Genomic DNA, 24900 nt, shown 5'->3' with positions numbered 1-24900 from the left:
CAAATATATATTCATAGGTCACATCTTAAATTTAGAAAGATTCTTAGAAATCATTTTTATTTTTTACTATTTACTATTCTTTACTATTACTTTTTTAAAAACTTATTTACTAGTTACTATTTTACTAGTTTACTATTCACTTAAATTTAGAAAGATTCTTAGAAATCATTTTTATTTTTTACTATTTACTATTCTTTACTATTACTTTTTTAAAAACTTATTTACTAGTTACTATTTTACTAGTTTACTATTCACTTATTTCCTACTAGGTTTTTAAACCATAGAAATCTTTCTTCAAATGAAATCTAATGTAGTAACCCAGTATGTAAGAGTGTTGAGAGAGAAGAGAGCATAGACCTTCATGTATTCTACCTTGCATAAGTGGGTGTGATAGGGGAGTAGGGTGTGGATCCTTAAGACCCTAAAGATCAGTGGTTTCAGCCAGGAGCAGTTTTGCTGATTGAGAAGGTATTCAAATGTATAGAGTCTTTTTGGTTGTCACAGTGGGCGAGTGCTGTTGACACCTAGTGGGTAGAGAGGTCATGGGGTCCCGCTAAGCATCTTATAATGCCCGGTGCTGCTCTCCACTGTTAAGTACATACTGTAGGTGAAGCCAAAGCCAAAGCCAGGGCCTGACTAATTTGGCTAGAAAAGGTACTAGAAGCCACTTTTAGATTTAGATAGTTTATCACTTATACAGTGAAAAGAAGGGTAAGCAAGGGTGCCAGCTCCCTGTGGTCCTTGTACCACACACAGAAAAAGATTACACTGAGAGAAAAAGGGCTGAATGACTACAGCACGAGTTGGGGATACCATGTGCTAAAGAGCCAGTAGAAGGGGAAAGGAAGAAAGCCCCCTACCCTATCATCAGAAGTGGTAAGTGATGAGTCACTGTCTCAGGACCACCTTCAGGGAAGGTAGAGAGGTGAGTGGAAGGTGATCTCAGAGTAGCACCTTGCAGGTCTCTCATCCTTCATTTCCAAAGAGCACAAGGCATTGTACCAAGACACAGTTTTGTTTTGTTTTTTGTTTTTTGGGGTTTTTTTTTTGTCTTTTTAGGGCCGCATCCACAGCATAGGGAGGTTCCTAGGCTAAGGGTCGAATTGGAGCTATAGCCGCCGGCCTACACCATAGCCACAGCAACGTAGGATCTGAGCCGAGTCTGTGACCTACACCACAGCTCACGGCAACGCCGGATCCTTAACCCACTGAGCGAGGCCAGGTATCAAACCCGAAACCTCATGGTTTCTAGTGGGATTCGTTTCCGCTGCGCCACAATGGGAACTCCCCAAGACACAGATTGTGATTCAAATCACAGAACTCTGATTCAAGTCTTTGCTTAGCATGTGGGAGTACTTGCAGAGTCTCCAGGGCACCATGTTGGAGCCATTTCCCTACAGCTGCAACAAATAATTATCTGGTTCAAAATGTCAATAGTTCCAAGGTTCACTCTGCTCTAGACATGAATATAACTTCATTTTTCTAATAGCCATGTTAAAAAGAAATCACTGAGTGAACAGAGGGGTGACCATGTTAAGAGGCAGCAAGAGGGCAAGCCAAGGAAAGAGATCTCAGAGGAAACCAACCCTGTAGGCATGTTGATTACAGACTCCTAGCCTCCAGGACTAAAAGAATAAAATTTCTGTTGTTCAAACCAAATAATCTATTAACTTGTTTTCTCTTGAATTATCAGCTATTTTTTTTAATAGTAATTGTTCCTAATTTATATGTGTAAGGTTGTTTTTTTTTGTTTTGTTTGTATCATTGAGTTTATCCTGTTTGGGATTCTTGAACCTGTAAATTGGTACCTTTTACTAGTTCTGGGAAAATCTTATGCATTATCTCTTCAAATATGTATGTGTTTTCTTTTTCTTTTAAGACTGATCATAGCATGTTAGACCATCTCACCAAATCCTTTGTCCATGATTATCTCTCTTTGAATCATTCTTGGAAATATCTGTTGACATATTTTCCAGGTCAATAAATTTCTCATCAGGTGTTTCTAACCTGCGGTTAAACCCCTCTAATGAGCTTTTAAAAAATCAACTTTATTGAATTATAAAATTAGTTTGAGATAATGAAATAAAATGCATCTGTTTTAAGTATATATATTGACGAGTTTTGACAAATGTGTATATACCCATGTAACCACCACCACAATTTAATAGAACATTTTTATCACTCTAAGAAGTTCTTTGGTGACCATTTGCAGTCAGTTTTTTCTTCCTCTCCACTATCCCCAGGGAACAATTGATCTGTTTTCTGTCATTATAGATTTATTTTCTGTTCTAGAAATATGTTCTTTGCTTTATGGCTTCTTTTGTTCAGCATAATGTTTTAGAGTTTCATCCCTCTAATATGAGTCAATTGTTTTTTTTTTTTAAATTTCTGAGTAGTATTCTGTTGTATAGATATGCCACAATTGGCTTATTCTTTCACCTCTTGATGGATACTGAGGTGTTTCCTATTTTTTTGCTGTCATAAATAAACATGATTATTCATGCCTTTGTATGGACCTATTTCTTTTCTTCTTGGATAAATATCTGCAAGTAGGATGTTAGAACATAGAATAGTGAATATTTACCTTTATAAGTAACTACTAAATTGATTTCCAAAGTGGTTACATACCATTTTATATGCCTACCAGCAGTGGATGAGAGTTCCTGTTTAGTACATTCTCATTAATGCTTAATACCATTGATAATAAAAAATGAGTTATTGCCCATCTTTTAAATTTGTGTTTTTCTTTTGAATAATGCTCTTGAGCATCTTTTCATATATTAGTTGTTTGTATGTCTTTTGTCTTATGCATTGAAGACTAGAGCTAGTTAAAATTTTGTCTAAAATTAAATATTAGAGTATTTTAAAATTAAAAATTTTATTTGCTGAAAAATTTAATGAAGTTGGTGTTTTGTGTAATTTAATTTTAGAAACTCAGTCAATTGAGTATCTTTATACTCTAAAAGAGTAAGATGACTATAAAATACTTGGAAAACATCTAACATAATCATAACCTCTTTTAAAATTGAATATAAAATTGAGTGTCTTTTCATTGTGAGAAACAGTTTTAGACCCTTTAATGTAGCTCTAAAATTCACATAACAAAGCATTTACTATATCGTAATAGGATTTCTACCACTAAAAGTGAAAATTAGGAGTTCTCATGTGGCTCAGTAGGTTAAGTACCCGGAGTTGTTACTGCAGTGGCTTGGGTTTGATCCCTGGCCTGGGGATCCTCATAGTGCTTTACTAAAATGCTTTTTCATAATTTACTTAAAAACCTTGCTACCTTTTTAGCTTGGAAAATTCACATTAGTTTCTATTTATTCTACCTTATATAAGTTAATGCCTGTATTAAATACAATTTATCATAATAGCACTTCATATTTTTCTAGGAATTTGATAAGATGAGGCTTTGCATACATTTAGAAATGTTTCCTTTTTATTTGGAAGAGTTAAATGATATGAATGCTTAAATTTAATAGTTTTGAATAATTAAATGAATTGACTTCAGTGTCTACTTCATTGGTCATAGGCAGAAGGCATGGTCTCTGAATCTGGCTCACTGTAGCTGAATGTTTGCACCAGAAATAGGAAAACCACATGTCCTTCTTGCCATAGGTCTTTTGAGATTGTCATTTTGAATATTAGTTTTAACTCTCTGTTGTTATGTTGTCTTAATGTATTTTCTCTACCCTTCTAACTTCAAAAGTAGATAGATGAATTTAAGATATACAGCCTAGTCATTTAAGATTTGAGGTTTGATAATGCCCTGATTGGATAAAGATAATACAAGGAGATTTTGAATGGCCACAGTAGTCTTGAATTTACGTGCTAATTGTTACTCAGATTTTAGTTTCCTTGTTTTTTTCAAACTTTATTTTTTATATTGATTGTATATTTTGAGAATCTTGATTCACATATTTGTGCTACTTTTAAAGAAGACTTTATTAGTGTGCCTTCAATGTATATTGATGCTACAAGATGAATTTCTAGTTGTATTATGAATCTGTAGTCATATTTTATTATTCCCTTTGGTAGCACAGAACTTTGAAAGCAAATTTTGAAGCATTCATCGAGAATCCGACATGTCACCACTTCAAGTTTAGACATTCTTGGTTGTTACCTTTGCCTCATGTATATGCTGTTCGTCTGGTATTAGAAAATACTCCCACACAACTCTCTACAGAAGATAGTGTGAAACTGAAATATGACTTGAGAAATTGCTTGGGAAGTAGTTTGGGATGTTTTGGTATCTATCCTACAGCTTTCATTGATCATGGTCTCAGCTTTTGGTTTGTTTTTGCTAGATAAAGTGTTAGGGTAAATACTTTTTTTTTTTTAAGATTTTAGATCTTAATGCCATAGGTCTTAGGCTCTAACTCTAAAAGGATTATTAGGGATTTGAGGCCCCCTAGATATCTAGAAATCATCTGTAGTCTAGTCATATGTAATCAGCTACTTCAGTTTATAGACCTGAGAACTGAGACACAGAAAGTTTTGTGTGTGTGTGTTAGGCTCAGTACTTCTCAAACTGTCTGTGGTCAAGGACCAGTTTCTTTCTTCCTCAATGCATGGCAGAGCAATAATTTTGTAAACTACAATAAAGATGAGGTACTGGAAAAAGTAATTTTAAAATGACATACACAGTTTTAAATGCTTCCTCCTAATTTCTGCGGTTATCTCAATGTATTACAGGGAGTTCTAGGACTAGAACAGTTCATAGACCACACTTTGTCTCTGCCCAAGGTCAAGACTGGCAAACTATGACTGTGGGCCAAATCCAGCTCACCCCTTGTTTTTTGTATGTTCTGTAAGATAATTATTTTTACATTTTAAATGATTTTTTAAAAGCTCAGAATAATATTTTCTGATAATGATAATTATACAGAATTCAAATTTTAATAAAATTTTGTTGGAGCAGAGCCTCACATGTGCCTTTAAATATTGTCTGTGGCTGTTTTTCCTGTTATGATGGGGTTGAGGCAAGGCTGAGTAGTTGACAGAGACCAAATGGTCTACAAAGCCTAATTATATTTACTCTCCGGGCCTTTACAGACAAAATTATGATCTGAAGGTTTGGCTCTAGGACAAATCATTGAGTTGGCAGTGGTAGAGTTGAGAATACAAATAGGGTCTACATTTTAAAATGTGCTTTTTAAAAAACTTGTTATTGGACTATGGTTGACTTCACAATGTTGTATTAGTTTCAGCTGTGCAGCAAAGGGAATCTGTTATATATATCTATGGGAATCTGTTATATATATATATCTATGTCCTTTCTTTTTTTCCCGTATAGGTTGTTAGAAACTATTGAGTAGGTCCCCCTGTGCTATACGGCATTATTATTAACTCATATGTATTTTCAGACTCTTGTGCTTAGTACTCTTGATGAAAATTTTTGTTCTCATTTAAATTTCCCCAGTGTTGTCCTTTTATAAAAAGGTAAGTTTAGATCCCTTCTGGTCTAGTTAGAGATGCCTTTATTGCTTCTGAGACTTGTGGGGTTTTTACACATATCTGGTCAATTAAAATGTTTGAATATTTTCTAACATGGATTTTGTTATCAGCATCTGGTTTAGAAAATTCAGCAGCTTCTTCCCTGTTGCTAGATTACCCTGCAGTGATGTTTCTGTGAGTTCAGGTCCAATGAATGAGATGTGTATGGCTCAAAAATATTTAGAAAACATATTTCTAGTAAAAAGTTTACTCCTTTAAATGTCAACTGAAACAAAGCAAAACTGCAATTAAACTGTAATGGCAGATTTCTATTGCAAAATAGCAAAGATATAATAGGTGAAAGTTGATGTTTTAGGTGATTTTGGGAGGAAAAGTAGGCTTTCAGTGTTTTGCCTTTACCAATCACTAAAGTAAAAGTTCCCATCATATTATTGTCAAGACTTGTTAAATTAACATATTCCTTTACTTCTTGTTTAAAGCTGATTCTGAAGTTCTCAAAGTGTGCAATTAAATACTCAGCTTTTCTTGGTAGCTGTTATTTCTTTGTTTTCCCATCCTTTGCTTGTGATCACTCAGCAACTCAATAAAGGTATAGCAATAGCTATTATCTTTACATTTGATACATGAGCCTGCTTTGTGATAAAGACCCTTGACAAGCCAAATCTTCATGTTGGGATTTCTTTATGGAATATATATACATATTAAATGTGCAAAAGCTTATTCATTTTGATGAAAGAGTAACTATAATTTGATATTATGTTACTTGGTATTTTATGCCACTTACTCTTGTCATGGAAAAGAATTATGTTCATTGCTTACAGTAAAGGATGAAATAATATAAAAAGTCTTAGCAAAAATCTCCTGCATCTTCTCAAGCCATGGCTAGTTATTATTATCCCATGTCTGAAAGTACCCAAGGTTTAGTGCAAGAGATCCTGATGCACAGTGCCCCAGCAGCTGCATCCCAATTCTAGATAAGGCTGTTCCTTTGTACCCTATAATAAGGCCATTGACTTAGATGGCTTATGCGTTGAAGGGAGAGGAAGAGCTTTATAAACAGCAGGACTTATTATTTAGTAATATATGAGGATTGCATTGCAAATGTCAGATTCCAAAAGAATGTATGTACTTTAGCATGGGACTGTTAATGAATGGAAATTTGGGACTCATCAGTAGTAATTAATAACATATCTTTAACCATATATTTGAATTTATTGTTTCTACTTTGTTTTAAATTTATGCTATAGAATATTGCTAAATGGTAACAAGTCCTGTTCTCTACAGGAGTACACAAAATCTTGTGTTAGATTTCAACTGTTAGAATAACTTGTAATTGAACCTTGCTAATTGGATTAGTTTTTAATATATGTATTAGTTTAACCATTGGTTGGCAACACCTGCCCTCCCCCTCACCCCTTCCCCATACATACCAGATGTAGTTGAGAAATATTTTGGATTTATTGTATCTGGATTTTACTTAAACAATGATTGTCTCTTTTGGGAGCCTACAAGTCTCAAAATTCTCTGTAGCTACTTGTTACCCAGTATAGCATGTGTGTGATATTCATTCCTCAGCATATATTATAGTGACTGAACTTATTCTAAAATTTCTTGATGGAAATAATTATTGTAGAAGACAGGTTTTTTGGGGTTTTTTGTTTTTTGTTTTGCAGCTCAGCTGCAAGGGACGAGTTGCATGCATCACTATGTCTGGTAAACTTCTTGGAAGCAAGCCAATATGTTCTGGTGAGTTTCCACATATGTAAGCAGTGAGCACTAAAAGGCTTGCACAGTATTACAACAATACTGAGACAAGGAAGCTGTGGGAAATTCAGCAGTGAAGCAGCGGCAGCAACAAGCAGCCACAGTGTAGTAAAGGCAGGGCAGGCTCACAGCCTGTTTCACAGCGTGAGGCAGCAAGCACACAGCTCCCCATCCTGCTGCCTGAAGGAGGCAAACCCAAACTGTCTGTTGCAAGATTTTTCTAGTTCTATGTTTATGATGTTAAGTCATGTGATAATACTGTACCATAAGTTGCCAACTTCGCTTTACTCTAGAGAGGAGCCTTTGCTGCAGTGCTTTTTTTTTTCCCCCTTTCTTTTTCTGTCTTCCTTTTTTTTCCCTTGAAAGAAAAAATTGTGCAATGTATGTTTATGCCTACACCATGCCAAGGCGACACTTACCAGTAAATAATCTTTGTATCCCTGAGGTAAGATACTGTTTCTGCTTTCCCTGCACAGTGCTGCTGCAGCACGGAGCGGATCCAAACATTCGGAACACCGATGGGAAGTCAGCCCTGGACCTGGCAGATCCTTCAGCAAAAGCTGTCCTTACAGGTAAGAAAACAGAGCTACCGGATTATTTTGTGTACTAGCTTGCTTTTATAAAAATCTTTATGCATTGTATTATATTTTTCTTTTTCTACTGATAAAAGCTCAGCAAATATATATGCCATAATCTCTACTTTATTATTGATTTGTTGTATTAATGGTTTCATTAATTGCTCTACTGTTGTAAGATAAGCAATAGGATTGCTTATTCTATTTAGGATTTCTGTGAATTATAGCATTAAGTGATAACGTAATTATTCATCATGTTAGCCTTTTTTATGGTTTAGACTGTAATTTCCTATATCTCATCGTCTCAGTTGATTCTTTTGAAGACCTTCATTACTGAGCAAGCAAGGGCATTTGTATTACTTTATGAAAGTAGTTTTGACCGGAAGACAACCTGCTGCCTTGCTGCTTAGATCAATAGTTAAATAAAATATGATGCCTTGTCCTCCCTTGTTTGTATTTTTTTATCATCATCTTCTCCCTTTCACCATGATAGCTAAGTACTTTTTAACTAAGGCAGTGGATTACCTTTTACCTCAGATAATGAAAATTTTGGTTTAAGTATTGGTTTTATTAAGGCAGAACCAGCAAAGAGGAAATGCTAGAACAGGAAGGATCTCTCAATAACAATATAGGAAATAATGCTATAAGTGATGTAATATTCAGCAGCCGTTTTCATTGATCTTCATTCGCAAAATGCTGCATTGGATCTATTTTCATTTTTATTCTTAGCATCGGAGTTCTGCTGCCTTTGCCTTCTTTTACTTAACTGACCTTTGTAATTTGGAGCCTCTTTGTCACTGCAGTGCTAACAGTGTTGTTTTAGGTTGTATGAAAGTAAATGACTTTTTGCTTCCTTTTGAATATGTCTAGATTTAAGGAAAATAAATCTTTTGTTCACTTTTGAGTTTAGAGTCCAGAATCTTTATTAACAAAGATTCTGAGGTAAATGGAAAACATCTATTTACAGAAAGCTTTGAAAATATGTGGAATCTTTGCTTAATTACTCTGTATGGAAGACAACTTCCCAAGTGTTAAAATTAATATAATCTCTGCTAAATCAGAGTAATCTGATTTATCTAAATTAATAAAAGGTTAGGTGATTTGGTTGCCGAATCAAGATAACATACTCTAGAGGAATACAACCATTTAAACCAGTATAGATATGGTGAAATTTAAATGTAACTGTAAAGTTTTAAATAATGATATAAAAATCTATAGCCTCAGCTCTGGTGCTTAGGTTCTGCAGCCTTTCGGTCTCTTCTTTTAACAGAGCCCTGGGCAACGGTTGCATCCTTGGAGTGGTCTCTGACCAAAGGAGAAATACCGTTCATAGTGACGGAGGGATGTTGTAAATACCACCAAGATTGTCTCTATATCTATGCCCTCCCTCTGACCTTTCCTTCTCTTCAACCCTCAATGCCTGTCTTGTCCATTTGTCAGATTTGTTCATTTAATGCAACACTGCTTTTAGATCCATTTTCACTTTTTTAAAACATAAAGTTTAAATTAAGTTATTAACAACAAGAAGCTACTTTTTAATCTGAAAATAATTTCAGGGGAGATTATATTGGCTCTTGTTAGTATGGGAAAGAAACTTGGCAGAATAACTCATGGAAACTGAAGATTCCTGAAGGACAGAGACCATGTCTATTAAACTTGATTTGAAATGCACTTAACTCTGTACTTTGCTTAGACAGAAAAATACTACATTTTTCTTGGTCATAATACTGAGTTCATTAATTGTCTTTTTTCAAGAATATGCTTTCTTGGGCATGACATACAACTTTTCAGGTATGATTTGAAAGAAAAACATTCTAGTGGATAACATCTGTGGAAAATAAATGCTTGTGGTATTTATACATTCATGTTATATAATGCAGTGAAATATATTCCAAAATGTTTTTATGCCTGTGCAGGTTCACTTCTAAGCAGTTTTTTCTGATGGAATTATGGTTGGAAGTATTATTTCCACACCTAAATTTAAAAGATTAAGTATTGATAAAGAAAATAATTGTTTGAAAAGAATACCTTAATTTAGAGTTATTAGAGATTATTCTGGGTGATGTGTCATTCTTTATTTTTATGCCAAATGTAGTTGTAGTACCATTACTTACTTTGAGTTTCTGTTCTTAATTTTTTTCCTCTTTGGGAATTTAATTGCCAAGATAACTTTGCAATATTTTTCATGTTACTACTTTTGTCCATTAGCCAAAACTGTGTATAGATATTGTATATTACTTAATGGAAATAAACAAAGTGACAGTCTGTTTTACTGAATATTTTAGTTATCAGTAACTAATAACCTGGTCTGCATAAAGAATGCATGGATTTTTGCAGAGCTATATAAAACAACTTAACCTTAATTTTACAACTGAGGAATCCCAGCATATAGGCATTTGTTTTGGATAGTGCACTTAGGTTATTTTAAAGAGAGTAATTAATTGGAAAGATGCATTAAGCTATTTGCTGAATTATTGTGTCTAGTAAATGATACATGTAGAAGACTGAAGGTTTTTTGTTTGACTCTGAAGTTCTGGGCAGCCAGCTGAAAGTCTTAGAGGTGGTTTTGTTTATTTTATTTTATTTTTTTAGGAAACAAGGATAGGAATCTAAAGTCTAAAGAAGCCTGTGTAAATTTCACTGAAGACCAGTTTTGGTGTGTTATGATTGTGGATTTTTTAAAAATTTATTTATTTTGATCTTTTTTCTAGTTATAAAAAAATACATTGTAAAAGTTAAGACAAATAGGAAAAATATGAAAAAAGAAAAATTATTCCTTATTCTACCACAGAGAGAACGTTTTGATATATTCCATTTATAAGCTTTTTTTCTTTGCAAACAGCCCCCACACTCTTCTTTCTCTTTAATGAGATCAGCCTTGTACATTTCATATTGCTTAATAACCTTTTTTTTTTTTTTCCCACTGTACAGCAAGGGGGTCAGGTTATCCTTACATGTATACATTACAATTACATTTTTGCCCCAGCCTTTCTTCTGTTGCAACATGAGTATCTAGACAAAGTTTTTTTTTTTTTTAAGAATTTAGTTATGTGAATATTCCCAAAAGGCATTAAGGGTTCTTTTGCAGCAGGGTATTCTATGGATAGATTTTAGTGTTTACCATTTAGGTAGATCGTTTTTATCCTTTATTTTTCCTTGTGAAGTTAGAGGTATTTTATTAATTCCGTTTAAACAATGCTTCTTTACCATATTCATTCTTAGCATCCATAAACATGTTGCATCTTTCTGTTCCTGATTGAAGTATGTGAGGATTTGGAGAATGAGGAGCTTCCCTTTTAAAGGGCTGCACTGCCTGCGATGTTATTTTGTGAGAGCTACATGTAAGTTAAAGGTGACAAAGTACATGTTCATTGAAAGGAATAAATATGTAGGAGTATTTGTTAATCATGTCAAGAGGATTCTATGGGGTGCAGTGGGAAGTTGGGTCATAAAAAGAGGTGACAGCAGATTGAGGCTGAGAGTTTGGGAAAGGATAGATAGCCAAAGGAGAGTTCTTGTTGGCAGAACTGAGGATGACAGGGATATAAAGTGAGTGAGTTTAGGTGGTCCCAAGGTTGCCAAAGTAATTCGTCTCAGCAGTTTCCTAGTAGATTTAGGAGTAGGAATAAGGAAAAGGAGTATATTTGCACCATCTTGTCTCAAGAATAAACTTCAATCTGGATTCATTGCACTTCTGAGGAAATTCTAATCTCTGATTGATGGGCTGGCTCCTAGTCCTTCCAGAAAGGGTTAGCTGTGGCTCAGGCTAAGAGGCAATGTTGAGGGGTCAGCTATGTGCCTGCTGAGCCTAGTGTGTTAAATCAAAGTCTATCTGGAACCCTGTCCCTTTGTTATTGTTATTGTTGTTCTCCTCCACTGCTTTCTACTGCTTTTCAGATAAAACAATAACCTTTAGCATGATCAGTGAAGACTTAAGTGATCTGGACCCTGCCTCTGTATGTTTGACTGCTAGGTTTTGCAGTTTTTTTAGGATTCCTTTCTTTTTCTCAAGGTTTGAAAGCAACCTGTCAGTAATTCAGGTCTGCCACACTTTCAAATCCCCAATTCAGCCATTTCTTACCAGCTTCACTGTTCTAGCCCTGGTATACATCCTTCATGACAGCAGTTAGTTTCATAATGGGTCTCCCTGCCTCCACTTATACATCACTCAGTTCTCACTGTAGACTTTGTAAAACATCAATCAGAACTATGATTAGAAAACTCATTAACATATTCTCATTACCCCTGAATAAAATCCAAACTTGAACCATAGGCTGCTATGATCTGGCCCCTGCCTTGCATTATCTCTGATCTTCTATTCTGTTTTCCCTTGAGCTCTTTGTTTCAACTACAGCTGGATGCATGCTGTTCCTCAAACAGATGAAGCCCCTTTTTTGTGTGTCTGGACCAACACATCCTCTTTACTGCAACTGGAACACTGCCCTTGAACTTCACATTGTTTATCAGTCAAATCTCCATTCAGATGTTTACTCCTCAGAGAAGCCTTCTTGTCATCAAACCCATTATCTTACTTTATTTTCCTGATGGACTTATTACTTTATTTTCCTTGTGGATATCTGAAATTGCAGTATTTTGTTGTTATTCTTTTGCCTCAACAGAATGAAAGCTTCACAAGGATTTGGCTCTTTTCTGTCCTGTTCACTTCATTGTGCCCAGGACTTGGAGGAGTACATGAAACTGACTGAATAAACAAATACATCTAGGGTTTGATTACTGAGAACTGAGGGCAGCATATTTCCAGGTCCTACGAGGACTCAATAACTATTATTTCACTCTCATGCCATATTATAATTATCTTATTACATTTTCTATTTCCTAAAAAGTGTTTTGAATTGCCTTATAGTCATGTATACCTCTTAAAACATAGTTCATTAAAGTTTTTTTTTAAATTGGTATGATGAGTAAAGTATGTACTCAGCCTTTTATCAACAGATTTCGTGGATAGCTCCTTTGATTGAGAATATTCTAATTTTGGAACCATCAAAATTCCTGCAGCTGTCACATCAGACTTCCAGATGTCAAACCAGGGCCTAATTCTTACTCTTTTCTTTGGTTATTGTTTTGTTAATGGGCTGTCTTGCATATTAGCTATACTGCAGTGTAGCATATTGCATTTCTTGTGTAATACATTTTTACTATCAGCCTACATGATTGAAGACAGATTTCTCATGTTCTTAATTTGAATTTAAGGAATTATTTTTATCAATTATTAGAAAGTCTCATAGCTCAATGTACCTCCTAGAAAATAAACTGTAAAAAGAGATTCCTTACTTGTAAAGAAAAGCTGTGTTTATCCACTTCAATTTTATTAGGTTAAAATTATTAACATGAATTATTGATTTAAAAAAAATTCCCTTTAGTGTTAGAGCAGGAAACATAAAACTTTTCAAGTGAAATGAAACAGTGTGAATACTCATTTTAAAGATATGCTGAAAATGTGAATCCCTTAAGTAATTGTTAAGAAAATTTTAGTAATGGTTTGATCTGTCTACAGTTTTGGACATGAGCAAGAAAATTTAAGATTTTGTTATTAAAACTGATTGAACACTTGTTTGAAACTTTAAAAATATGAAAAATAATTTAGTAGAGGAATATAAAAGTAGTACCTTTTTAAAAAGGCCATATCTGACATAGGTCATTGTGATTTAAATTTCAAATTGTTATTTGCACCTTGAACAAACAGGTCAGATGTTACCCTGAAGCTAGTTAATTTCATCTCTTTAGCACCTGTTTAATTTGTTTAGTAGTTTTTATTGAATTGTCTTTTAGATTACTTGCAGCAAGCCACACTTGTTTTTGGAAGTTAGCTTCATGTAAAATAGAGTAGTAATAGCAGCCGACAACTCCTAAGTACTTCTATGAGCCAACACTCTTCTAAGGTCATTGAATCCTCACAGCAACACCAGCAGATAGATATTATCATTGTACCTATTTTTACAGTAGAGGTTAAGTTACTTTTACAAGTTCACCATCCTTAAGGGAAATTTTAGGGATTTGAACTCAAGCAGTTTGGCTGCAGAGTCGGTGGTATTGTATATGCAGATTAAGATTTTTTACCTACTGATTCATTTAGAAGGATGTGGTTATTATAAAACATTTAAAAATTAGACTGGCCCGTGCGTTCAGGGCTTAAATTCCATCTGTCAATATGTTTCTCTGCTTTCTTAGCTTAAAGATTGTTCCTTTCAAAAAAAAACTTACCTGATTAATATTACCTACAACTACAAATTGCTATTGTAAGTGATTCTTTTAAAATTTCTTATAACTACTGTTAAATATTCACTTTCTTAAATAGCACATATGATGTTAGAATTCTTTAATGCTTTAATATTATAAGGGTTAATAACTCTGTCCTTTAAATTTTTGTTAAGCATTTATTTTGGCATAAGTATAGATTCACATGCAGTTGTAAGCCCCCTGTACCCTCTGTATTATTTTCCTTCAGTGGTAACATTTTGAAAAACCGTAGTATAGTGTCAAGACCAGCATATTGACAGTGATGTACCCAAGATACAGAACACTTCCATTACCAGAGATATTGTTCTCTAGTTTACCCTATATGTAATATCTTTATCAATTTTGGTATTAGGATCATGCTAGCTTCATGGAATAAGTTAAGAAGTGTTCCATCTGCTTTTATTTTCTGAATGAGATTGTTTTCTGAAAGAGATTACTTCTTTTACCAATGTTTGGTAGAATTCACCAATGAAACCATCTGGGCCTCATACTTTCTTTTTTTGGAAGATTATTATTGATTCAATTTCTTTGATAGGTACAGAGCTATTAGGCCATATGTTTTTCCTTGTGTGAGTTTTGGTAGTTTATGTCTTTCAAGGAATTTCATCTCATCTGTCAGATTTCTGTGTATAGAGTTGTTTGTAGTTTTCTTTTGTTAGACAGCTTTTAATATCTGCAGGATCTGTAGTGATATTCCATTTCATTCCTGAAATTTGTAATTTGTGTTTTTCTCTTTGATATTAGCATTGTCTAGAAGTTTTTCAGTTTTATTGACCTTTTCTAAGAACCGAATCATTGTTTCATTGATTTGTTTTTTCTCTTTTTGATTAGATTAATTTGTTCTTATGTTTATTATTTTCTTCTGCTTACTTTGGGCTTATTTCAGTCCTTTTCTATGTTCTTGAGGTGGTAGTTTAGAAAACCGATTTGAGGTTTTTCCTCTTTTGTAATGTATGCATTTAGTACTATAATTTTCCCTATAAGTGCTTTAGCTGTAACCTACAAATTTTGATATGTTCTGTTTTCATTTTCATTCAATTCAATGTATTCTTTTTAAATTCTCTGAGAATTCCTCATTAACCCATGTTTAGTAGATGTATTTTGTCTAGAATCCAAGTGTTTGTTGATTTTTTTGTTATGTTTTTGATATACCTTCTAATTTGATTCCATTGTAATTGAACAACACTTGTTATGTTTTTAGTTCTTTTCATTAAAAATTTTTTGTTTTGTGGGCTATTTTTGTATATGCTCAATGGGCATATAACAAGAATAATGTGCTTTGGCTGTTGTTGGATCGAGTGTTCTATATATAAATGTTCCATCCTGTTGGTTGTTGGTGTTATTGAGTTCTTCTCTGTCCTTGATGATTTTACCCCCACCTGGTCTTGACTGACATCAGAGGAGGAGTGACTTCATTAATGTTGGGCTGTAGTGAAAGTTTGTGATAGTCTGTGGTCTCTATAGACACTGTGGTGAGGAGGGGCTAATTATTACCTGGCAGAAATGAAGTCTTGGTTCCTAATGAGCTTGCAAACTTAGGCTTATCACAAGGCCTTTGCTTCATGACTAGGGGTAGAGTCACAGTTTTTTTTATTTTTATTTTTTAGGGGTTTTTTTTGGGGGGGGTCATTTTTGTTTTTTTGTGGTATTTGGCTGAAATAGACTGGTTATTGTCTAAAGGTTTTCTGTCATGCTAGACTGTCCCTTTCCCAGTCCTTTGGCTAGAGAGAGAGAGCAGGCTTTTGTTTGTCTGTACCTATTGACATTTTCTGAGTTGCTAATTTCTTTCGCTCTGAGGTCTGTATATATGGGGCAAAAAAGACTTTCGAACTCACCACCATGTCATTCCTTGGGTACCAAGATTCCCTAACAAGTCTGCCACCTTCTCTCCACCATTGAGAGTCTTCTTATGTTTATTTTATAAATAATGTGATATCTGGGTTTTTTTAGGTGTACTTACTGGCAAGAATAGGGGAAAGTGTATCTATTTCATTTTCCTAGGAGTCTTGAAACTATTTTTGATCAGCTATTGCTGTTTGGAATCAGTTGTTATCCATATGGATACTCTGAGGATTTAAGCATTGAGTGTAGCTCAGTAGGAATTTGGGTGGCATGCTTATTTTTCTAAATCTACCCTCTGATTAGAAACCTAGATTTAAGCAACTGTGAGTTATGAGGGGTAGGATTGGACTATCAGTACTCGTCACACAGTACTGCAGAGAACATAATTGTTTAATGCATTGGCTTTTTTAGCTGAATAAAAGGCAAAAGTATGATTTTTGTATTTACAGTTGAAATAATTGTGACTAAAAGTAAAAGTTATCAATAGCTTACTGCTTTACCAGTTGGTAACTGGTAGATATGCCCATAGTCCTTTCTTTCTTGATCTTTGTTTTGTGCTTTTCTTTAGTTCCATCTACCCTTTGACTCAGCCCTAAGGTTGGAGTAGCCTGGCAGCCAGTATTTTCCTAATTTGTCTAATGTAGAAGAATCATTTTTCTAAAACTTAAAAAAGTCATTGAACATATGGCATGAGGTTTATTATTTAAAGAATGAGGTATCTCTGAAAGGTGGAATAAAGGGAATAATCGGCAATTATTTAGGATCAGAGAGGCTCTGTAATTAAAGTAAGTAACTTAGTGCTGGAGAATTTACTCGTGAAATTTTTGCTGAATACCGTCTTTTCCAGCTATACTCCAGCTTTGTAAGTATCCCTGTCTTACATTACTCATTCATAAGGCTGAGGAAACTGGAACAGGATATGATAATGCAAAAAATATAAGTTGACCTAAAGCAAAAACCTTCTTTGAACAGATACCACTTTTATGCGTGGCATTTTCTAGCAGAACTTGCCTTACACCTACATTTTCACACCTTCTAACATGCTGTTTAAGCAGATGTCAGTGGGGAACAAGGACTAGCTAGTAGGAAGAAGCTAATGAGATCTGTATATACCCACTTGCTCAGGAGTCAATTTAGCGAAGCTTTCGACTAGGTAGGAGGGTTGTTGCCGACCATAGAGGCTACAGTGCTCTTCTCAACCCTTTCCCCACTTTACAGAGGAAAAGGCATCCCTACAGCAGGTTAACAGCTATACTGCAAGACTGCAGCACTGGCTATACAGCACAGTCGCACAAACTTTTGGAATCAAGAAGGTCTGCATTAAAATCCCAGTCCTGCTACCTACTTTTGGAATCAAGAAGGTCTGCATTAAAATCCCAGTCCTGCTTGTGTAAATGGAGAGTTACTTTGTGTTTCTAAGCCTCAGTTTCCTACATTTTCTCGTTTCGAGAGTGCAAGTGGGGTAATACCTACTTCTGGGATGGTATGCCGAATAAATTTTTTGAAAGCGCTTAGTTAGTTCATGGATGTCATCAAGAGACTTTTGGAAACAGAACAGAACAAAACAATGTTTTACTCTTAGACACCGAAGATTTCATTATTGGTGGTCACTGTACTTCTGAAAATATAAAGTTTCCTAAACTGAGCAACCAACCACATTAACAGAATGGGACAGGGAAGCAGAGGGGGGAGTCAGTCATTTGACAAACACGTGATTCTGTGTGGTGGGAATAAGTGAAGAGCAAAGCTCACTTCCTGAATACAGAGAGAGTAGATTGTATGCTATATTATGCTTGTTGATTTTTATCTTACAAGGATTTCATTAATGTGGTTTTTTTCAATCATTTTCCACCTTTTCGAAAGGATAAAGGAGAAGAATTGTATTATTAATAGAGGAGTGAGTGACAAAAAAAGGCAAATAGCCAACTTATATGCTAACCCTTGAAATCTCTAAATGGCAATTTTTTTTTTTTAACTTTTTTGGATCCTATTCACTACCGAAGTCGAAGCATTATTTTTCTAAATCATTACATTATTTTAACTCCACATGGGTGACCACTTAACATCTTAACTCTTTAGTTTCCTGGGCTACTTTTGTCTACTGGTTTTTTTAATCCTACTTTAGGATGGCAGTAGCAGAGACTAAGAGAAATAGACATGAAGTAGATTTTGAAGGTAAAACTAACAGAATTGAATATAGGACATGAGGACAAGAGAAGAATCAAGTGTAACTCGTGTTCTTAGCCTGAGCGACTAGGTAGATGATAGTGTTTTTTTCTTAAGAGAGGGAAAATGGGATTCAGGTTTGATGGGTGTGGCAGTGGGATAGGAAATAAAGAATTCTTCATTGGCCATCTTAAATTTAAGATGTCTATTAAACAATTACATTGTTTGCCATGAAGAATTCTCATTTAGACCAGGGCTAACCAAAATATATACGTCTGTAGGCAGGTTCCAGTGAGCTATTTGTTTCTGGCTTACAGTGGGGTAAGGGACTTGCCCCAGAATACAAATCAGCTGCATTGCTAAGTACACCTTTAATTTAACTAACTTTTTTTTTTTTTAATATAGCAAGACTTCCTTATTACTTGGGGGAATAAGTAACAGTGGAGAAATCTGTTGATACCCTTAATGGAGAAGCAAAATTAATATAATCAATTACATGGACTATATAAGCTAAGTGAGAGTTGAATAAGCCTTGTGTGCTGGCAGATGTAACACCTGAGAAGGACATAACATCTCTCATGTTGTATTCTAGCCAGGGATGCATAACTAAATCTCAGGAGGAGACATTAGACAAATACAAATTTAGATGCATTCTAAAAAATAATTGGCCTGTATTTCTCAAAAATGTCAATGTCATGAAAGACACAGGCTAGGAAATTATTTCAAATTAAGAGATTAAAGAGACATAACAACTAAATACAAAATCCATGATCCTGGACTGGAAGGGGGAAAATGTTATAGAGGATATTACTGGAACAATAACAAAATTGGCATGTGTACTCTCTGGTAGATAAGCGTATTGTACCAATGTTAAATTTCCTGAATTTAATTACTGTACAGTGCTTACATAAGAAAAAATCCCTGTTTTTAGGAAATAGACACCGAAATAATAAAAGGCAAAGAGACATGATGTAACTTTTTGAGGTGATTCAGAAAAATTATTTATTGCACATACATACATACATAGAAATATAGAGGTGGAAGAGAGGATATAAAGCACATAGACAAAACTTTAAAAATTGGTAAGTGTGGGCACAGGTTGTACAGGAGTCCTCTGTACCTATTTTGAAGGTTTTCTCTGTGTTTGAACTTTCAAATGAAAAGAGTTTTTAGATGATCACTCTGGGCAAAAAAAAAAAAAAAAAAAAGAGAGAATTTGGTTAATAAAGTATATGGTCACTGTACTATTTTTTCTACTTTGCAGCTTCATGTAGTCTCATTTTTTGAATTTCTAGTGTTTAGGAAAAAAACTCAGTCTTCTTTTTCCTTTACATTTTACTTCTAATTGCATTGATATTCTTTTCTGTTTATTACTATCTCAAAATTAAATTCTTGTTTCTTTTCTATGAATAAAGGTCAATGTTTCCTTGCCTTGTTTTATATTAGAATACCATCTTATAGGCATTGTTAATCATTGTTAACTCCCCTTGTTTTTGGTCTTGTTCTGAAGAAAAGTGTTGGGCATTAAATTTGTTGAGATTACTTTGAAACAAATATTATCTGTACCCTTTTGTCCCGCCCACCCCCAAGAACACAATAGACTCAGGGTTCTTTTTTGGGTGAGAGTATATTCACTGTCATTCTTTTTCTTTTTGCTTTTTTTTTTTGCTAAAAAAGGGCCACACCCACGGCCTATGGAGGTTCCCAGTCTAGGGGTCAAATCAGAGCTACAGCTACCTGCCTACGCCAGAGCCACAGCAATGCAGGATCCAAGCCACATCTGCAACCTACACCACAGCTCATGGCAATGCTGGATCCTTAACCCACTGAGCGAGGCTGGGAATCGAACCTACAACCTCATGGTTCCTAGTCGGATTTCTTTCTGCTGTGTCATGACAGGCACTAACACTGTCATTCTTTGAGGGTACATGACCTTAGCAGGCAGGACAGGGGTAAAAACTAGTTCTGAGTAGCTTTTTAATCAAATTAACCTTCTTGTGCTTCTGTCTGTGATAGGTAGATAAGCAATATTTTCTTTTCTCAGGGAAAAGATCAGGTTTACCTAGAGTGTCAGTAACTTAGAGTATCTTAAAATTGTGTATTTGATTATCAGCCTCTGACAGCTTTAGAATTGCTAGACTTTTTTTGATGTGGACATTAAAAGTCATCTGAATTGATAGCCTGACAGAGCATAGAGAGGCATACAGAATCATATGCTGAAGTCTTTTTGAATGAAAGTAGAAAATGCACAGTGTGAAATGACTACAAGTATTATGTTTTATACTTGGGAATTTCTCTTAAAAGGAGTAGTTGTTAGATTAATTAGACAGGAAATCAGTGGTAGATAATAAATGCTTTATAAATAGGCTGTCCTTTGATTTGTGGATTATCAGAACTTCATCATCTCCAGTTGGTATCATATTTCTTTTATTTTTTTCTGAGGAGGAGTGACAGTCTGTGTATCAGTTTATATTTATGTTCTTTCCCTCACAGTTTTTCTTTTGGGGAAAAATTCATTGCTCTTTATAATTCTAGTTCTATATATTTGGCTTCAGTGTTTGGAACTAGGCTCGAGGTGAGTGAAGAAGCATCTTTTTTCTGTGTCAATGTTCTGATCTTTCCATATGTTGTTTTTCTATTATTCTATTAACCCTCCATTGCACTGAAAGTGAATATATTGCTTATGACAGGACGTAAAAATGACTCTTGTTTTTAAGACGTTATTAGAATGCCAGTGGCAGTAACAGAGAGATGTGGGAGAGTATCCTTTTCTCCAGAAGAGTAAGCGATTTTGTGAACTCATTTGCAAAATAAGTCTTCTTTCATTTTTAAAACATAACAAGGGAAAATAAAATAACTGCTTGCCTATATTCTTTGTAAAACAAAAACATGCCAAGTAAGAATTATTAATGATGGTTTATAGAAGAAAAGCCTGGCCAGAATGTAGAAAGAATAGAAAGTCAGTTAAGAATGGAAGCACTCTTTTCATGCTTTATGCCTGGTACCATCATACCAGAGTTTATGATTTTACGCATTCCTTTCTCTTAAGGATATCTTTTTATACATACCCTTCTTGATATTTCACTTCTTTTTTTTTTTTTGTCTTTTGTCTTTTTAGGGCCGTACCCATGGTATATGGAGGGTCCCAGGCTAGGGGTCAAATTGGAGCTACAGCTGCCAGCCTATACCACAGCCACAGCAATACCAGATTTGAGCTGCATCTGTGACCTACACCACAGCTCACAGCAAGGACAGGGATCGAACCCTGCAACCTCATGGTTACTAGTCGGGTTTGTTAACCACTGAGCCATGATGGGAACTCCGATATTTCACTTCTTAATCAGAGAACATAGGATTCGTAAAGGACTAGAATTTCATAGAAAGTCTTTGGATCCTTTTATAGTCCCCTATATTTACCTTGATCATGGCTCTCAGTGTCAAAGTTACTTATACTCTCCATTATTTAAGGTAGACTTTGGGCCAAATATCATGCTTAAATGTTGTGAGTAACACTTTGAATTATTGAAGGTTTTGGACCTAAAGAGCGTCTAATCTGGAGAAGAAAATAGCCATGATCATACAACCACATCCATGTATCTATACACACACACATTTTCCATGATTGCTTATATATATATATTTTTTCAGAACAAAGGAAGTAAAGTTACTGAATGATGGTTTATATATTTTGTTTCTGGAAGAAAAGAAAATGGAAGGCATTATTCCAAATATTTTTTACTTTAGGTCCTTACGTGATGCTTTTCATAGAAAAATGGTTAGTCAAAAGTTGAGATGATATTTTTAAACATAATCTGACCAAAGAATGAAAGATAATCTCCTCTACGAAATATCTGAAAATGTGAAGTAGAAAATTCTTTTAAATGTGTTAAAATCACCAAGAGAAGAAAGGAGGATGGCATATATATATATATATTATACAGAAAACCCTCCAAGAGAAGGGAATATTCATACACCATAAATTGGTGCCCAGGTCATAGAGCTACAGAGCATTTAAAGGAATGAATGATTACAAACTTTCTATAAACTCAGTTAAAGAGATGGAAATGGGGTGGGTATGACCTGAAAATTTTACTCATAGAGAAAGGTGAGTGAAGTCCTTAGGAAGCTACATAAATTGTAGAGAGACAATTTATAAAATGACTGCCTTCTAACAGAGTTTTCACTCAAAACAAATGGTTGTATTACCTACTTCTGTTACTTTTTGCCTATGAACCTGAGTTGAAAAATATTGCTAGACTTTTATCATTACCCTTTGCCAATAGATTTGATTGTCTAGTAATGTGATATAATTGTCTGCATGATCTCGATGTTGTTATTTAAAGCAAATCAGAATGCTACTTTATAGATTCTTTAAAGTTAAAATTCAGGAACACTAGTTTATTTTTAAAAATAGACCTGTCTTTAATTGGTCTAAAAATCAGTTGAGTTCAAGTAACTCACATTTACAAGCTGTAAGTTGTTTAAACATAAGGAGAATAGCTTATGAGAAGTTTTTATTGGTAGGATGGATGTGAGAGCAACTTCCTTTTGATTTTAACTAATCATTTCTCTGTGGGCTAAAACAAATGAAATGTATTTTTAGTTGAAATGATAAAAGTATATATGATCACTTTACAATGTATTGTTGTTTAATTGATTTTTTTTTTTTGCTGTGTAATCTTATTCATGTAATTCCTTATTTGTTTCACTGTTTGAGTTTTCCTAAGTATTTTTCAATGAATGGCCTTATATCTTTTCATGATGTAGGATAACATGGCATGCATTTAGTTTGTTTTATGTATTTAAATGCAGTCCGTATACTCTGGTTTCTCTTCAGATAGCATAAATCTTTCGCCCTTTAAATGCAGTCCAGTAACTTTTGTATTTATCTGATTAATTAATGGGCATAATTAATACTGAGGGTATTCCTCAGAAACTACGGTGAATTCTTAGTGTTGTAGATAGAGAAATTTTAGTTTGTGTTGTAAGTCTGCTGTAGTGAGGGGATGAATTGAAGAGGGTACAGAAGCAAAAGGACTTCTTTGAGTATTTGCAATCTGTATACTTAGGATCTTTCATTCATTTCCCCTTAAGACAGTCATTTATACCTGTCTTCCAGGAAATTGTATAAAGCTTGATGTCCCAACACAATCAGGAAAGTTAAAGAGCAGTGAGGGATTTGCTTTTATTTATTCAACAAAAGTTAATTTCAGAAAAGCATCATGGGCCTCTGTAAATCTTTCCCACTATATCTGAATTGTTTAGCTGAAAAGTGTTTACAGAGAATATATCAAAAGATCTCTCTGGTAATTTTGATATTCTTACATCTTGATCATGCCAAGGTTAGGTTTCTCCTAAATATAAGGCTATACTATATGAATTGGAGAATTATTCACCTATTGAACATTTTTAGTTAGACTGTAATAGTGGAAAGTAAAAAAATCATTGTCTCTATCCATTATATTCAAGAATCTATTGGTTATGTGGATGGCAATGATTGAGAAATAAATTTGGCATAGTAAGAGCTTCCAAAGACAGATTTATCATTTTTCTAATTTGTAAATTTGTGCTCAGCTAATCAGTAGAAACATTTTTTTCATTATCAACTAAATATTCCCTTTGAGAAAGAAAATAGCACCTTATAAATGGGAACTGTTGTGACACATCTAGGCCACAGACAAAAATAAGGTCATTGTGAACCCACGACAAAGCAGACATCTTCCTCATCTGCCTAATATGGATGACAGCTACTTTTTTACCCAGCCAGAGAACTGCCCCCCATTTTGTGATAGCATTCAATCTAGAACAAACCATTGCTTCCTTAAACCCTCTCCTGAAATCTCTAAACACAGCCCAGAAGTTATAATGGATTCTAACACCTTCTTATTGAGGTGTCTGCTTGTTTCCCTCACTGTAACAAGTAACAATCCCCAACTTGTTCAACTATAGCTATGTTCCTAGTGGTCTTTGACTGGAGGGCATCAAGACTTTGCTTAGAGATATTTCTTAAGGTACAAAATATTCCCTGAACGCTTTAATGTTGAATGCTATATTAAATTTTTGTATGTATTTTCAATTCAGCATGTTTGTTAATACTTATTTGTTCAGACATTTTGATAGTTGTTTAATATATGAGGATAAATAAGGTACCATCTCAGCCCTCTAGGAAATTTCAAACTGGGCAATTGGTATATTTTCAAATGATAGTAACAGTGAGTCTGATTTATTTATAGATCTCTTTCCTGTGTAGATTTTACTCATTTCTACTATATTTCAACTGAAGGCAAAAAAAAAAAAAAGTTTGAAAATTTGTTAGCCTTGTAGGGGCTCTTACTGCTCTTTAACTTTCCTGATTGTGTTGGGACATCTGGTTATCTTTGCCTAATATCTTGACAAGGGCTAAATTTTTGGAATTTATTTATGAAAACTTTAGTGCCACAGAGTTTATAAAATAAATTCTTATTGATAATGCATTTGTGCATGTACGAGAGAGAGACAGGGAGAGACAGAGGACATTTGTTTTATAGCTGTCATAATGATTTACACAGAACCACTTATGATGATATAGTATGTGTCTTTCCTAAAAGAACTTCTGGAATTATTATGAGTTCCCACATCTGCCCCAGGTTATATCTATCTCCACAAGTCATTTTCAGTAAGATGTGTAAGTTTCTCAGTTCAGTTTTTGTCATGAAAACTATAGATCTTCATCTTACACAAAGCAGAGAATGAATCTTAAAGTATTTCTTAATTTTGCTCTTCAGCAAATAACCTTGCCAAGTCTTATATTCCAAGGCAATCAATGGACCCCTGGAATATAAATTTTTGCACTTCC

At 34.5% G+C, this 24900-nt stretch overlaps 1 protein-coding gene across 3 annotated transcripts in view; it reads left to right on the top strand.

The window, feature by feature from the left end:
- Positions 1-24900, top strand: part of TNKS (tankyrase) — a 170317-nt gene that overhangs the window by 33230 nt on the left and 112187 nt on the right. For all 3 annotated transcript variants that reach the window (XR_007133998.1, XR_007133999.1, XM_047772555.1), the window contains exon 3: positions 7701-7796. Coding sequence is in view for 1 of the 3 variants with exons in the window: in XM_047772555.1 (XP_047628511.1) it covers positions 7701-7796 (96 nt within the window). In the remaining 2 variants the exon portion in view is untranslated. The remainder of the gene's footprint in view (positions 1-7700; positions 7797-24900) is intronic.

The sequence above is a fragment of the Phacochoerus africanus genome, chromosome 3 (genome assembly GCF_016906955.1).
Source record: "Phacochoerus africanus isolate WHEZ1 chromosome 3, ROS_Pafr_v1, whole genome shotgun sequence".
Lineage (NCBI taxonomy): Eukaryota > Metazoa > Chordata > Mammalia > Artiodactyla > Suidae > Phacochoerus > Phacochoerus africanus.
This window is presented reverse-complemented; position numbering and strand designations above follow the sequence as displayed.